The 17,933-nt window shown below is 34.6% G+C and overlaps 1 protein-coding gene across 2 annotated transcripts in view; it reads right to left on the reverse strand.

The window, feature by feature from the left end:
* Positions 1 to 17,933, reverse strand: part of DYNC2H1 (dynein cytoplasmic 2 heavy chain 1) — a 388,421-nt gene that overhangs the window by 361,111 nt on the left and 9,377 nt on the right. For both annotated transcript variants that reach the window (XM_040257838.1, XM_040257837.1), the window contains exons 4-13: positions 15,267 to 15,385; positions 13,828 to 13,972; positions 12,856 to 13,088; positions 10,455 to 10,589; positions 10,237 to 10,350; positions 10,008 to 10,119; positions 9,565 to 9,689; positions 8,390 to 8,565; positions 5,234 to 5,429; positions 977 to 1,072 (exon numbers count right to left, since the gene is read on the reverse strand). In XM_040257838.1, coding sequence (XP_040113772.1) covers positions 977 to 1,072; positions 5,234 to 5,429; positions 8,390 to 8,565; positions 9,565 to 9,689; positions 10,008 to 10,119; positions 10,237 to 10,350; positions 10,455 to 10,589; positions 12,856 to 13,088; positions 13,828 to 13,972; positions 15,267 to 15,385 — 1,451 coding nt within the window. The remainder of the gene's footprint in view (positions 1 to 976; positions 1,073 to 5,233; positions 5,430 to 8,389; positions 8,566 to 9,564; positions 9,690 to 10,007; positions 10,120 to 10,236; positions 10,351 to 10,454; positions 10,590 to 12,855; positions 13,089 to 13,827; positions 13,973 to 15,266; positions 15,386 to 17,933) is intronic.

Raw genomic sequence — 17,933 nt, forward strand, 5'->3', positions numbered from 1 at the left:
AACACTCTAATTTTTAAGAGTGGTTCACTGCGACTAAAGAATCTAGTTTATGCAGAACACTTGACTGTCTTCTGGAATTCTGGAATTCTGGCACACGTTAAGGAGGAAGATACCTACATGACCAGTCCCCAGTAAAAGTCTGGGCAATGCGTCGCTAATGATCTTTCCTAGGAAGGCAACATTTCACACGTGTTACTTGTTGCTGGAGGACTTCAGCATGCCCTGGGTGATTCGACAGGGAAAGGACTCTTGAAAACCGGCACCAGGCTTACCCAGGCCTTCAGTCCATATACCTTTCCCTTCGCTGATTTTGCTTTGCATCCTCTCACGGTAATGAATCATAACTAAATCAGCTGTGAGTACAACAATACCCTGAGTCCTGCGAGTCCTCCTATAAATCACCAAACCTGGGAGTAGTCTTAAGAACCACGACACCAGCTATCCACTGTAAAAACAAGAATTATAGGGTATAGTCCTCTTCTACTAATTTTTAAAAATACTTCATGTCTGTGAAAACTAAAAATGTGTATTTCAAAAAGTGAACAGTCACATACTAACAGTTTAAAAACTATTGTGGGTTTTCCTAATTTCATATGTGTGGATATTTAAATAAGTATAAGTAAAGAGCAAATAAAGTAAATTATAAAATCAGGAGAGAACGGAAAAGTACTAAAGAGTCTTGTGTATAAGGACCTCACACTTCAGTGAATAAGTAAATGTAACAGCATATAAGCTAGTATAATATATATATATATATTCAATTGATCAAAATAAGCACCAAAATATGTGAAACATCATAACTGTTTAAATACAGCTGTAAAAAATATTACTTGTTAAAACTGAAGGAAGTCATTGGGGAGCAAAATATAGCCTTAGATCAATGGCTATGGTAAGCTCAGGGGTATACTAAAAACCAACAAATAAGAAACACTTTACATGTAAAATCTAATTATAATAATATAAAAAGTCCATTTACCTTAATTATCTGTTCAAATGCTAAGGCAGATTGTAACATCATTGGTCTCTGACTTTGAATCATCTGTTGATCAATAGAATTGTAAAAATGTGCCACCTACAAAGAAAAATTCCAATTAGCAATAATTAATAATAAATAGCACACTTAATTTTCAATTCTTCTTCATTTTTAATTATTTGAATGGAAATATTAACCCTTCTCAAGTATAAAATTTAACAAAAAATTAGTTTATCATCTCCAATAGAGCATTTATGCATGTACTAATGTACAAAAGCAACAAGTATGTGCTGAGTTCCTCTAATTTGCCAAGTCATGTTCTAGGGGCTGATTAAACAAAGACTATAAAACCTAGTCCCTGAAATCAAGAATTTCACAGTCTCACAGGGAATCAGAGGAAACCATAGAGCATGTTAAAGTGCTAAAAAAAATTAATTCTTCCTGCAATTCCTGAAACCAACTCCTTTGTCAGTATATAACACAATGATTTTTCCATTTCTCACACCAAAAAAATCTTTGAGTTGTCCTTAATTCTTCTCTCACATCCTATATGAGTAGAACTCTATACTTCTACTATAAGTAGAAGACTATACTCAAAATATATGTTTTGAACATAAATTGAATTGAACCCCTTCCCCACCTCCATCAGTATCACCCCATTTCAAGCACCCTCATCTCCTGGCAAGACCAGTACAACAGTTTCCTAACTGGTCTCTCTTTCCAACTGTGGCCCAATGGTCTAGTCAAAGTATTCAAAGTAGCCAGAACAGTCCTTCTTTAAAATGTAAATCGTATCTTTTACCTACTCAAAATCTTCAAATGAATCCCCAATATATTTGAGAATAAAATGCAAAATCCTAAAATTCTTACCTTAAAACTTTCAATGGTTTGTCAACACACGTAAGAATGAAACCGAAATCTAAAATCATACCCTGGTACATTATACACACACTGGCCTTTAGTCCTGCACAATCCCCTCCTGAACTGCACTGTTGCCAAATGAGCCTGCGTGTTGTTTCTCTAACTTTGGTGAGTCTTCCCTAAGAAACTCTCCACGTCCCTCATTCCCTCTGCCTGCAATAGTCTTCCTCCAGATACCTGCATGGTTCTGTCACTCATTTTATGTCATGTCTCTTACTACCTTTTCAGTAAGGTCTCCCCTGGCCATTCTGTATAAAATGGCAGGATCTGTCACAATCCTCTTCCTATGTTTTCTTTTTCCTCAATTATGTGCTCATCGCTACGTTATACTGGATTACTCAGGCATTTGCTATTTCCCATAATAGTGTCACAGGTAATAGTGTCTCGTGTTTGTCACACGTTTGTTGAATTAATCAATGAATTAAAAAAAAAAAAATAGAGATACCTACAAGGAACAGTGGTAGACAAAAGAGGACACTGCTAACTCTGTGAGGGGCAAAGGATAGGTTCAGGGAAGAAGATCAAGGGGACACTGTGGAGTGAATTTAATTAAGGACTTTAAAGACACTGTCTTAATTTTTGTATTCCCAGCATGTCACAGAATTCTTGGCATAGAGCAGGTGCTTAAAAAATATTTAACTAATTTTATAGCAAGTCACTTCTTTCTTCTAACAGGCTTAAAAATGTACTTGGTGGGGAATACTCACTCTACTTATTCTGTATCATGATAGTAGTTCCAGAAAAAGCCAAGTCAGGAAAAACAGAAGGAAAATAAAACATAAAATTACAGCAATCTGGCCCGACTGTTACCTGTCAAATATCCTACTGCACACTCTGTGCTCTAGCTACACATGTGCTCACGAGTAAAGGCGTATCTACAGGGGACTTTCCAGTGGCCCCGCGGTTAACAATCCACCTGCCAATGCAGGGGACACCAGTTCGATCCTGGGTCTGGAAAGGTCCCACATGCCACAGAGGACTAAGCTCGAGTACCACAACTACTGAGCCCACAAGCTCCAGAACCCTGCTCCACAAGAGTGGCCCCAGCTTGCCAGTCACTGGAGAAAGGCCACAGGCAGCAACAAAGACCCAGCACAGCCAAAAATAAACAAGTGAGTAAAGATAAACACAACAGATTCCTGTGGTTATTCCAGAAGTAAACATAAATACCATATGACCATTCACTCATCCTCTGAGATTTACCATATGACCATTCACTCATCCTCTGAGATTTTATTTTGTTACACTAAATACTTAGGATAGAGAAGTCAGCAAGCTTCTCAGCTTTTAAAACAAGAGTCCCTCTCTCTGAAATGATCATTCCCTCCCTCTTGTGCTCCTGCAAAAACATATGTATACTCTTTCAAACTCACATCAAACATCATCCCTCTGTAAAGATTCATCTGATACTATCCCTACCCTGGGCTTCCCTGGTAGCTCAGCTGGTAAAGAATCTCCCTGCAATGCAAGAGATCCTGGTTTGATTCCTGGGTTGAGAAGATGCCCTAGAGGAGGGCATGGCAACCCACTCCAGGATTCTTGCCTGGAAAATCCTCATGGACAGAGGAGCCTGGCAGGATACAGTCCATCGGGTCACAAAGAGTTGGACATGACGGAGAGACTAAGCCCAGCAGCACATCTCTACCTTACCCAGGAAAATAAATAAAAATTCCCACCTCTATTCTTTCACAGGACTTTCTGAATTCTATCTGTAATGCTGTTGCTGATTTTTAGTCACTAGTCGAGTCCAACTTTTTGCAACCCCATGGACTGCAGCTCGGCAGGCTCCTCTGTCCATGGGATTCTCCAGGCGAGAATACTGGAGGGGGTTGCCATGTGCTTCTCCAGGGGATTGATCTTTCCCACCCAGGAATCAAACTCGTGTCTCCTGCACGGGCGGACAGATCCGTTACTGCTGAGCCACCAGAGAAGCCCACTTATAATACAGCACTCAATCTACTCGTGCCCATGTCATCACTACATGAATTGTAGTGGAATAAATACGGGCTTTGGAGTCAGGGAGACGTGATCTCAGATTCTGGCTTCATAACTCACTAGCAGTGTAGCACTAGAAAACCTGTCTTACAAATCTGACCCTCAATTAGATCAGTAAAACTGGGAGTGGGAGTAAACTGAAATAACATAAATACAGTATTTACCAGAAGGCCTGATATTTACTGAGAACTCAATGTTCAGTTTGCTTTCTCCCACTAGACCAGTGGTTCTCAGCTGTGGATGACCTGCACCCAAGAGGACATCTGGCAATGTCTGGAGATATTTTCAATCGTAAGGACTAAGTAGGTGCTACTGACCAGAGACGCTGCGAAACATCCTACAGTGCACAGGCCAATCCTCAGAAAAAAAAAAGTAATCCAAATGTCAAAAGAGTGGAAGTTGAGAAGCCCTACACTTGAGCATGACAGTAATATATTCATTTTTATATACTCACTACACTGCGCCTGGCAGTACAAGTGCTCAGTGGATCTTTGTTGGATGAAACAATAAATGAGAAACTAAATACACAAAAGATACTGTTCCTGTCCTCTATTAATCAAATGAGAGGAAAAATGTAAAACTCCAAAACTACATAAAACTGTTCTAAGAGTGACTTACACACTGCATACAAAATAAAGAACCATCGATTAAAAGAAGACACAACAAATAAAGTGTTGAGCTGCGAGTTAAAGGATTACTTGGAATTCTTCAACCAAAGGGAACAGGAATCAGTGCAGAGAGACAGGTTCAGAGGAGAGCCAAGGTTCATATTACCGAAGCAAACGTGCAACATGAGGGGGTGAATATCTACCACGTTCAGTAATGTCAGCTAGGGCACGATTAAGAGAGGCCTTGGATACTATGCTCAGGAGACAGACAATGAGGTAATATCAGCTGGTTTTAAACAGGCAAATGATTCGATGACAACGTGCTTCAGGAAGACCAAGAAAATGAACAAAAACAGAAACCTGTCCATCAGCTGGATAATTTTCTAAGAATCGGCCCCTAGCAGGCAGACAGAGCGCTCTTAACTAGAAAGCCCTTTAGGGTCCATTATAGTAACATGAAAGGAAAAAGAAAAAAAAGAGAAAGAATAATATTCTATTTTTCCAAATGCTTTGAGAATGAAAAGCAGTAACAGTAATACCTCAAGCTAATAAAATTCCCACATAGAGGATTACAAAGCAAAGTTTGTAATGCAGTCATTTACAAACTATAACTTCGTAAGACTTAATGGTGCTATTCTATTAGCCTAATAAAATCAAAAGCAGAAAACAAAGCCTTTAAAATATTCTAAAGTAATAAACTCAGAATAGCCATGTTTTCAAAAATATCATTTCATACTTGTTTCAGAATAATTGCTTGCTTGCAGAATTTCTGTGCAATGTTCGCAACTTGCTGTATTTTGGCAGGAATAACAAAACCAAGTGCAGAAAGCTGACGAACTTCTCTCAGAAGAATCACCAACCGATCTGAATAATGCACTTTTAACGATCCATCATTAGGATCCAACTCCATAATTCGGCTACTAGCCTCAATACTACAAAACAAAATAAATAACTTTTTGAATTTCAAAATTTCATGTTCTCACCCTTTTGACTGATTAAAAACAACAGTTTTTACTAGTTTGCTGTAAAATTGTTGCTCTTTAGTCACTATGTCCGGAGAAGGCACTGGCACCCCAATCCAGTACTCTTGCCTGGAAAATCCCATGGACAGAGGAGCTTGGTGGGCTGCAGTCCATGGGGTCGTTAAGAGTCAGACATGACTGAGCAACTTCACTTTCACTTTTCACTTTCATGCACTGGAGAAGGAAATGGCAACCCACTCCAGTGTTCTTGCCTGGAGAATCCCAGGGAAAGGGGAGCCTGGTGGGCTGCCGTCTATGGGGTCACAGAAAGTCGGACACGACTGAAGCGACTTAATAGTGGCAATAGTCACTAAGTCATGTCCAACTCTTTTGCAACCCACAGACTATATATAGCCCATGAGGCTCCACTGTCCATGAGATTTTCCAGGCAAAATTACTGAAGGAGGTTGCCATTTCCTTCTTCAGAGGATCGTCCCCACCCAGGGATTGAACCCACATATCCTGCATTGACAGGTGGGTTCTTTACCACTGAGCCACCAGTGAAGCCTAACAAACAAAATTAACTCAAGTAAAAAAACAGTTTTTAATTATTTTTCAAATTACATTTATTTCACATAACATTTCACGATTCAGATCTTGATAACAAACTGTAATATCCAAAATATACCATCATATTAATATTTCAACCAAGAAGTCTTTGAACTCAGAAAAATCAATCTCTTAAAATTCAGCTAAAATTCAAAATAGACATCAAATCCATCATAATTTGATTCACTTTCTAAAATATATTTTAGACTTTTAGTCAGTCTATCTGATTCTTTAATACTTTTATTAAAGGATCAATAATAAAGAATATTAAAATATTAGTTCAGTTCAGTTCAGTCACTCAGTTGTGTCCGACTCTTTGTAACCCCATGAACTGCCGCACGCCAGGCCTCCCTGTCCATCACCAACTCCCAGTCCACCCAAACCCACGTCCATTGAGTCAGTGATGCCATCCAACCATCTCATCCTCTGTCGTCCCATTCTCCACCTGCCCTCAATCTTTCCCAGCATCAGGGTCTTTTCAAAAGAGTCAGCTCTTCACATCAGGTGGCCAAAGTATTGGAGTTTCAGCTTCAGCATCAGTCCTTTCAATGAACATAGAGATATTCAAATACTTTATTCCTCTACTCTTTGTTTCACTATGTAAAGACTGTTTTCTTTCTGATTCTTCTAAAGCCACAATAGCAAAATTTACATTGGGACACTCAAGTCTCCCTGGATTGTGAAAACACTGAGATAAATTAAATTTAAAGTACTACCTTTTTATGATCCTTCTTTCAGGATCAGGTTTATATATACTCTTTCTTTCAAATCACTTTCACAATTAGGAGAACTTGCAGGTCTTAGAAAGTAAGCTACTGAAAAGCAAAGAACTAATCTTCCAGTCTACTTAATAACACGTAAAATGAAGTATAATAAAAAGCAGATGTTTTTAAATGGCTTAAAATAATAATTTAGCCCAAACTGTCCAAACTTCCCTGGTGATGCAGCTGTAAAGAATCCACCTGCCAACGCAGGAGACACAAGAGATGCAGGTTCAGTCCCGGCGTTGGGAAGATCCCGTGGAGAAGGAAATGGCAACCCTACTCCAGTATTGTTGCCTGGAAAATTCCATGGACAGAGGAGCCTGGGGGGCTACAGTCCGTGGGGTCTCAGAGTTGGACATGATTGAGTGACTGAGTACACACACACAAAAACTGTCCTACAAGAACATAAAGCCTCTCAGAAATTTATAACAGTGACCCTTTTTGCCTCTATTTGAAATTAATATTCAAAGTTAGTTTCTACATTCCAGCATATACTGAAATATGTTCCAAAACACACTTATTTCAATGTGACAATGATGGGTTTACCAAAAAAAAAAAAAAGTGAGAGTTAGGAGTTTCATCACCAAATAAGAAACACATAGGTTGAACAAAGTTAACCAGGGATTTTTACTGCAGATCTCAACCCTTTTGATACACTATCTTACACAGTGGATCTCCACCAGAGCTGTAGTGATAAACGTGCTAACTCTCCAAAACCAGATGACCAAAGAACTCTTTACTTTGGGTGAAGGGGGCAAGGTAGAACCGCCTCTCATATTTTAGGTTCAGGGTAGAAAGGGAAAGAATTAAATGGCATAAAGTTATAATCATTATGCTTTAGCACCTTTAGTTCTTTAATTCTTCTTCCAAAGCCAAAATGCAAGATAAAAGAAAAAATAATCATTCATTCAGTTTAGGAAGCTACCACTTTGGCCTAATTATTTGTTGCAGCAGTATAGGTGAAACAAACAGAATTTCATATTATGCCAAAGTTACTTTTAAAAAGTACCAAGTTTCTAAAAATGAAAATGTGGCAAGTTTTTAAAACTTGCCACACTAGGGAACACACTAGGGAAAGCTGACCTGAACAAAGAAACAATGGTGTTTTTTAGGCCATCCGTTTTAGATACCCATTAGAATAATAAGGTTAACCAATTAAATTACATTCAATATAGCTTAATAAATAGTTATAAACCCTTACTATATCAGACACCAAAAGGAAACATTCTTCATCTCAAGGAGCTTAGAAAAATGAAATTTTCATTTACAGTGTCTGTGTGGGGGATATATAATATTAATATAAAAAGGTAGGAAAACATTCATATACCAATAACAAAAAGCCACGGAGCACGCAAGCCTAATTGCAAATTAAGAATCTGCTGTTCTGGGAAACAGATAATAGAAGCAAAGGAAAGGGGGTCAAAGCTTCCAACTTCAATGACTTAAAAGTTGATCATCAAAAACTAACCAAACAGAAAACAATCTTGTCACTGAATTAATAATATAAGAAAAAAAGATTCTTATGTAGATTTCACTGTGTAGTATACTTATACTTACCACAAACCAGATTTGGAATCAGACAAACCAGACTGAATATCCCTGGACCAATCATCAAATTGTTCTTGTTCATATAGTTTAAACTGGTCTAAGAGATCTTCAGCACTTCGATGGAAAGAGCGAAACCCTGACAAGTCAGATAAAAGAGCTTCTGCAATCTTGATAGTATCATCCACCTTAAAAAGCCAAATTACAAGAATATTTATTATTTAAATTCCAACAAAATTAGCATAAAATCAGCACCCTTCTCTGGTCTGTGATACAGAAACTATTTTCCCATTTATCCATAAACAGTAAAATAGAAGATTTTCCAGTGAATTTAAGAATATCAACTGCTACTGTGCTTCTGAATTACACCACCTCAGAATAGCAAAACACAGACGATAACACATACAAGGCATAATTTGAAGGTTACGATAAAGGAAATTTAGAGGAAACTCCAAGAACTCAACAATAGTCTTAAATATGTTATGTAGTACTTTAAGCTCTTTATTAAATGCTCTGGTTAAGAGCTCAAACAATAATTAGACCAATGTGGATGCCAATTAAAGAAGAATGCCTTTCCTCCACAACTATATAAAGAACAATGCAGCATTTTAGAAAGCTGACTGACAAAATTAAGCAGAGTATTAGAGGAAAAACATCAAAATATAAACTTGAGTAAGTAGAATTCTCAAATATGCTAGCCTTTATAATACTATTACTACTACTACTAATTTGCTCGCTCTTAATCATATAACCAACAAATATTTATTACATGATATTGTACCACACACAAATTAATAAACATGTAAGATTCTTAGATCAACTTTGATAATATTAAAATAATAGTCCTTTAAATCTATAAATTGCTGCCACTACCTTAAGCAATACCATAATTACCTTTCTTTATTTCTTTAACTTCCTTTCAACCTAGGATGATTTATTTATATAAACATACTTATAGATATATACTTTGCACCTACCAGGATCCTGTAAATATACACTTCAAATAATTTTAAAATCCTTTGAAAATTATCGATTTTTCATATTTTTCAGTTTTTCAGAATTCTAATTATCACATGAAATTAGATGGAAATGTTTTCTTAATGTGTTCACTGCAGTTCTAGATTGCCTTTACATTAATTTAGCACATTTCACAATTTGTGTCCTTCAACTTTTATTTAAATAAATACCTTCAGTTCCAGCTGGCGAACCCAAACTATATTATTGACAACTTCGGAAAGGTTTTTGCCAGCAAGTGGTCCCGATGCATCACCAGGAATCCCACGGCATCGATTTTCAAAATCTAATCGAAAATCTATAAACATTTAAATCATATAAATGATTACATACATTCAGCAAACACATACATTCTATGTACCAAACACTATGTCAAATATTGTGTATAGAAAAATAGTAATCGTTGGTCATCCTCAGGGACCTCATCATGTATCAAGTGAGAGAAAGGAAATAACCAGCTAATTCTAAAAGCCTGTCATTTATTACAGAAACAATAAATTAATCTTCAACATACAGATGTCATAAAAATATCTTAATCGAAAATAGTATACAACAAAAGAAAAGTAATCTACAAAAATATTTTCAAGCAAACACTATAATCTCTGATAACTTTTACCTTTAACTGAGTCCATAAGTCTTGCCAATAAAGTTTCTCTTTCTAGCATCAATTCTTTGCTTATGGTTGGACGCTTCACCAACTCTTTATATTTCAGAAATGCTTGAAGAAGCTAATATAAAACAAAATAAGTATATGTTCATCCCAAATGAATCAACTAGGTAAAATTTGCATAGCTCCTCAAATAGCTTAAGAGAAATGTTAAAAACTAATTATTTCAATATTTTACCTGTTGTGGACTGTTCTGAATTTCTGAAATATAGTGTTTCAATTTTCCTGCTATTTTTTGTTCTGCAGGTGCAATAATTTTTTCATACTGAGACACTGCAGCTTTCCATAAAGGCTAAAAAAATAACAATACAGTTAGACTTTAATATTTTCAAAATTTGCCTTTAAAAAGAACAACACAAATAGGAAATTATGCAGACAAACATATATATACTCAACCTCAGTATATGGATTATATTGCACAGGATTCAGGCCAGCAAAAGGTTCAAACACTCGAGCCAGGCATATGATTTTCTCATCACTGGCAGGTGAAAAATAGAGAAGTTTCTCATGAATTGTTCTAACAGCCAAGACCTAAAACATAAAATATTAAGACAAGAAATTTACTCATATCAATAAATCAACACAAATAAGCCAAAAGCTAAAGTTATTGGGCAAGAATTTCTTTAACCTCGTTTCTTGAAATGAAAAATAAAACTGAAACTATAAACTTGAAAATTACTACTCATCAATACTCAAAGTGATGCTCAAAGACACACTGTACTATCAATCAGTGTGCTCAAATCTAGTGAATACATATAAAATCTAAATATTTTTAAACTGACTTTAATACTTATTTTAAGTAAAGTTTTAGTCTCTCCTCCTTACTATAGCAAACCTTCTGATTTTCATTAGTCTGCATTAAATTTGCTCTTCTAACAATGAAATAATATGCTAACAACTCCATTATATATAACTTACAAACAGTTGGAAAACATTTCATTTTGTATTTAAATTTTCTACCAACCATCAAAAGGAATTAAAAGGCTAAGTAAAAATGCTATAATCTTTCATTTGTGTTGAAAATATCAGCACAAATTCATGATTTTTCTTTTGATAAAAACAAAAATACTGATTTAACAATGCTGTCTACTGAGAAAGCCTAAAATCATTGATAGTTAAATGTTTACTATTTCATCAACCAGACTGTTGTCACTAAACTCTATTTTCCTCTAACAAGACCTTCGGAGAAATGACTAATTCCACATACAAAATGGAAAATGTAGAAGATGGGTCGGTTCATTTTGAGAGGTCTGAATGTAAAAAAGTTACCAAAGAAATACTGGCTTCATATCAAAATGACAGAGACACAACTTAAAGGGGTATTCTTTGTACAAGGTGGGACAAATTGAGTATAGTAATAATAACTACAATAATAAATACAACAGGTTGAAATATTTAAAAAATCATAGGTTCATAAAGATATTTTTTAAAAATTATTGATTGCCTACAAAACTTACTATGATACTTACTATGCATTGTTCTAAAAAGTGATAAACAAAAAGAAAAAAGTAATTGTCTATATTGCCATTCCTATACAAACTATATTTCAGGTACCTAAAAAACTGATAAAAAGTTCTTCCATCATCATTAATAAATGCAGAAAGAACAGAATTAAAACACCATCGCACAATCAATCATTAAGAAAAGGTTGGTGAACAGCATTTTAACAGATAAATCAGATTAATCGTACATGAACCCACAGATCAAACTTAACTCATGAAAAGCGGGAAAACCAGACACTACTTGCCTCCTTTAATGTATGAGAACTACATGCTACTGCCTATGAAACAACCTGGTTCAAGTAAGCTAACATTTAGCAACTAAAAATATTTCTGAGACAATCAGTAACCTTGTATATTGATTACAAAAATAATGATATTACGAAATTATTCTCATTTTGTTGGGTGTGATATTGATATTATGATTACCTTTTAAGAGTAAAAGTACAAGACTTCATGGATTGGCTTTAAAAATACTTCAGCAAAAAAAAAAAAAAAAGGAAGGCAAGGAGAACAAAGATGGAACAAGAACTGAAGGACTCCAGCGGCCGCTGAAACTGACATTCATTATACCATGCTGCTTTTATATATGTTTGAAGTTCCTCATAAGAGGTTAAAAACAATAGCAGCAGGAATTCCCTGTCAGCCCAGTGGTTAGGATTCAGCACTTTCACTGCCTGGGCCTGAATTCAGTCCCTGGTCTAAGATCCTCCAAGCCACACAGCACAGGCAGAAAAAAATGAAATAAACTACCAAAACAACAACAACAAAAAATCCCCAAAGGACAATGATTCCCTTAAGCACAAAGGGAAAAAGTCAGCTCTGCAATCTTTGCCTGCCTTCTCAAGTTAAGTATGTAAGTTCTAGACTGAAACTCTGATTTACATAAATGAAGCAGCTATTTCAAATATTACCACTGAATACTCCCTAAAATAGTGTCTCTGCCTGCAAAATAATTTCAATAGCCAAGAGAAACTCTGAAAGCTTCCATACATAGACGAGTGGGTTAGCTTTTTTATAACAAAGAACAACAAAAGAGAAGTTCATGACTTAAAAACTGAACAGCCACACACCAAAGAAAAAGGAAGGATGTGGACACCACCACTCAGCACCCACTGGGCCCCTGATGCTGTGTCACACAGCCGCACAAATCATCTCACGTGAACGTGAGCTCTTCTTCTCTCCTGAGAGTTTAAAGAATTTCCATCCGATGTGTAGTTCTTCATGATTATAAAATGCATTCTCAAACAAGTGAGAACCTACTTCACACTTAGAAACAAAGACCCAAATGAAGATACCTCTTCAAGGCGTTTGCCAAGCTTGTCAAGTGTTTCAGGAAAGTATTTCTCATTTCTCCACGGGTGAGGAACATAGCGCTGCCACACCTGACCTGTGAGATGACTACAGGCAGTCACCCACTGCTCACAAATGGAAATCCCAGCTTTCATATTTTCCTTCACAAGGTAATAAGGATCTTCCCAGAGGTTCAACGTTCCCAACTTCTTCTGAACAAATCTTCCAAATGAACCACCTAATAAGGTGCAAAACAAACGTTTAATGAACATATCTTTTTAGCAAATAACTATGGAATACATGCTTTTTATTAAATTGATATATAGATTAGCAAGTCAACAATCTATGAAATACCACATCCACACCTTTAGACAAGCACTGTTAATAACAAATATTTTTTTAAAACACACACGCACACATGTATTTGTATATTTGCATCTTTCATTGTATCACGTATATCTTTGAAGCACAGAAATATACATAGAATTTTTTAAAGGCCTCGGTCTCACAGTATGGATATGACACTACATAATCAGTTCTCAATTGCTATTTGTTTCTACTCTCATTTTACAAACAGTGCTTAATAAATGTCCTTTTATGTACTTGTCTGATAGGTCCTTAGGATAATAATGAGAAAGGTATATTCTAAGTCAAAAATTATATTTTTTTTATTGACAAATAATCCAATATACATTAAACTTTTCAGTTGGTTAAAAATAAAGTCTAAACTAATACATGCATTTTTTACATACATAAAAAAACTATGTTAATTTGATTATCAAAGAAACTGACACTATGATTTAAATTAACTATGTACCAATATCTACTTAAATAATCCTATATAATTTGCTCTAAGAGTTACTTTAAGCAACAATTACTCTATTAAGGAGCATTTCAGAGAAGGACTTAAAGGGAAAAATAGAAAATAAAATAAGGCAAGCTTCCAAAATTTCAGAAGTGTATTTCTTTACTAGTACCTATAATATCTAAGAGATGTAACATTCGTGATTCAGGATAATGATCATGTTCTGTTTGTCTCCACACATCATCTACAACATCCCGAGTTGTCTCCACCAAGTCAACCACTTCCAATAAGGACAGACCATCCAAGTTATAAAATTCCTAAAACCGAAATGCATTCATTTTTAAACATAATCGTATTTGCACCTAGGGCAATATTAACAAAACGTTGCAAAAAAACAAAACAAAACAAAACAAAACGTTGCTAGAGTTTGTCAAATACTATGATTCTAATATCTGCCATTATTTTCTCCTCTTCTATCAGATGCTATATAACTTCTTTATGCAAATACCCTATCTGATCCTTCACAAACATAAATTTCATAAAAGCAAGAAGAAAAAATAAGAATTGCATAAACCCTATAAATTTATTTTTACCCTTGGCCTAATTTCCTCTAAATTTGGATTCATTTCTTTTATTTATCCAATAGAGTGTTTATTTAACACTATATATACACTACCTTTTTCACTTCATTTATTCTTATTCATTCATTTCCTGGGTTGCACAATGTTACCGATTGTACAAATCTAGTACATAGTATATTATTCTAAATTTCATCACTGCCACAAAAAAAGTTTTAAACCACTTCAAACACTTCATTCAAATGGCAATAATGAAATAATACTTAGAATGAATAAAAAAATTACTAAACATTTTGAAAAGAATAGATTTTTATAAAACAAAATGGTCACTTATTTAACCTCTCCATAGATATATCAAGGAATAATCAATAAATAATAATCAAATAATAATCAATAATCTAATAAAGTATCAAACTAAGACTTTTTATATTTCAGATTCCTCCAAACTGCTAATATGAAGAAAGTGAACAATTTTCCAAAAGAACATATTATCTCCACATGGACAAACCTCTTAATATTGGGCTTCTCATTTTTTTCTATATACCTGCATAAAAGTAATATATATATATATTTTTTTTTTTTTTAACTTTACAATACTGTATTGGTTTTGCCATACACTGACATGAATCCACCACAGGTGTACATGAGTTCCCAACCTTGAATCCCCCCTCCCACCTCCCTCCCCATATCATCTCTCTGGGTCATCCCAGTGCACCAGCCCCAAGCATCCTGTAACCTGTATTGAACCTTTAGAAAGATCGTAATGCTAACCCTGTATGCGAGACAGCAAAAGTAATTATATTTTTGCGAAAAATATTTTCTAGTGATTAGAATTTAACTTTTCAGAAGTTTGGACTTCTAAGTTGTACTCATTTTAATAACATATCTTAAGTAAACTCTGCTACATCTGAAGAATATATTTTGTCCAAAGCCATCAAATAATGATTTTAAAACAGAGATAAAGCTAATAAAAAATTGAATGCTACAGTATTTCTATCAAAACCTGATATATAACTATATATGAATCACATACTCTTGCAATTGTTTCAAATAATTCTTTAAAATAACTGGCTCTTTCTTTGGTAATCTGTTTACTTCCACGATGAGCTTGTTCTATCCAAAACTGGAACTCATCACTTGGTGTAAGAATACCTGAAAAGTGAAAGGGAAAAATAAGAAATATCAACTATTATCATGGTCATCATTTTGAAATGTAAAGAAATAATGAAATACTGTATTTTGAATACCAGGAACTAATATATTATTATAAGTCAATTATAACTTCAAAATATCAGAAACAAATAAACTAACAGAAAAAAAGATTAGACTGTTGGTTACCAGAGGTGGGAAATGAGGAGAGGGGGAAGTGGATGAAGCTGCTCAGAAGGTACAAACTACTAGTTATAAGATTAAATAAGTACTAAAGATATAATGTACAATATTGTAAATAGTGCTGCTTTATGTTATATATGAAAGTTCTAAAGAGAATATATCCGAAGGTTTCTTATCATAAGGGAAACTCTTTGTTTAACTTTGTATCTACAACATAATGGATGTTCACCAAATTTACTGTGACAACCATTTCATGCTGCATGCAAGTCAAATTATTATATTATATACCTGAAACTTACATAATGCTACATGTCAATTATCTCAAAAAAACTAGGAAAAAGAAGGAAACAATTAAAAATGAAAAGCCAGAAAGTAATTGGCTACATTTGCTGATTTTGCACATTTCTGTATTATTCACGAAGTACAGAAAATGAATTTTACAATTTCTATGAACAAAAACGAATAACAAAACAACCCCTAAGCAATTAACACAATGGCAATCAGTACACCCTTATCAATAAGTACTTTAAAAATGACCAAATGGATATGAAAACAAAACTTATATATATGTTGCCTCCTGGAGACTTGCTTTGGATCTAAAGTCACACTGAGACTGAAAGGGGATGGGAAAAGGTATTCAGAGTAAATAGAAATCAAGAAAGCAACACATGTCAAATAAAAAAAATAAAGACTGTCACAAATGATAAAGAAGGACATTACATAATGATTAGTGATCAATCCAAGAAGATATAACACAATTTAAGTATATATCCAACCAACATAGGAACATCTAATACATAAAGCAAATATTAAGACATAAAGGGAAAACCTGACAATAATAAATTCATAGTAGGGAAATTTAACCTCCCACTGACATCAATGGACATATTATTCAGACAGAAAATGAATAAGGAAACAATGGCCTTAAACAACACATTAGACCAAATAAACTTATAGATATATATATAGGACATTATACCCACAAGCAGCAAAATATACATTTATTTCAAATATATATGGTACATTCTCTAGGACAAATCCCATGCTAGGCCACAGAAACAAGACTCAGCAAATTTTAAAACCTGAAATCAGATCAAGCATCTTTTCTGACTACAATGCTCCGAGACAAGTAATCAACTAGCAGGGAAAAAATTGCAAAAAAAAAAAAAAAATCACAAACAAGTAGAGGCTAAACAACATGCTACAAACAAACAATGAATCATAGCAAAAAAAAATTTTTAATACCTGAAGAAAAATGAAAATAAAAACACAACAATCTAACATCTACATGATGGAGCAAAAGCAGTTCTAAGAGGGAAGTTTATAGTGATACAGCCTATTCCACAAAACAAGAAAAATCTCAAACAACCTAACTTTACACCTAAAGTAACTAGAAAAAAAGAATAAAAAAGCCAAAAAAAAAAAAAAAAGAATAAATAAAGCCAAAAGTTAGCAGAAGGAAAGTCATACCAAGATCAAAGCAGAAATAAATGAAATAGGAACTTAAAAGTAATAGAAAGATCAATGAAACTAAGAGCTGGTTCTTTAAAAAAATAAACATCATTGATAAACTTTGCCAGACTCATCAAGAAAAAAGGACAGAGGGCCAAAATCAATAAAATCAGAAACAAAAAAGGAACTGACACTGCAAAAATTCAAAGAGTCATAAGATATTATTAAGAACAATTACACACCAATAAAATGGACAGCCTAGAAGAAAAGAACAAATTCCTAGAAATGTACAATTTCCCAAGAATGAATCAGGAAGAAATAGAAAAATATGAGAACAACTACCAGTAATGAAACTGAATGAAACAACTCCCAAGTACTGCAGTCCAGGACTAGATGGCTTCACACATCACATGGTTTGGTGAAGTCTACCAAATATTGCAGAGAAAAGCTAACCCCTATCATTCTCAAATTATTCCAAAAAACTACAGAGGAAGGCATCCTTCCATACTCATTTTCCAGGGCCAGCATCTCCCTAAAATCAAAACCAGACAAAGAATCACAAAAAAGGAAAATTAAAGGTATCACAATAAATATGAGTACAAAAATCCTCAACAAAATATGAGCATACCAAACTCAACAATACATTAAAAGGACCATACACCAGTCAAGTGGGATTTATCCTAGAGATGTGGATGATTCAATATCCAAAAATCAATCAATGTGATACCACATTAACAAACTGAAGAATAAAAATCACAAATCACCTCAATAAATACAGAAAAAATTTGACAAAAGTAAGAGTCCATTTATGATTAAAAACTCTCAACAACAAAGTGGGGTATAGAGGGAACATAATCAAAGACATATGTGATAAGTCCACAGCTAACATCATGCTTAAGGGTGAAAAGCTGAAAGC

The sequence above is a fragment of the Oryx dammah genome, unplaced genomic scaffold (genome assembly GCF_014754425.2).
Source record: "Oryx dammah isolate SB20612 unplaced genomic scaffold, SCBI_Odam_1.1 HiC_scaffold_17, whole genome shotgun sequence".
Classification (NCBI taxonomy): Eukaryota; Metazoa; Chordata; class Mammalia; order Artiodactyla; family Bovidae; genus Oryx; species Oryx dammah.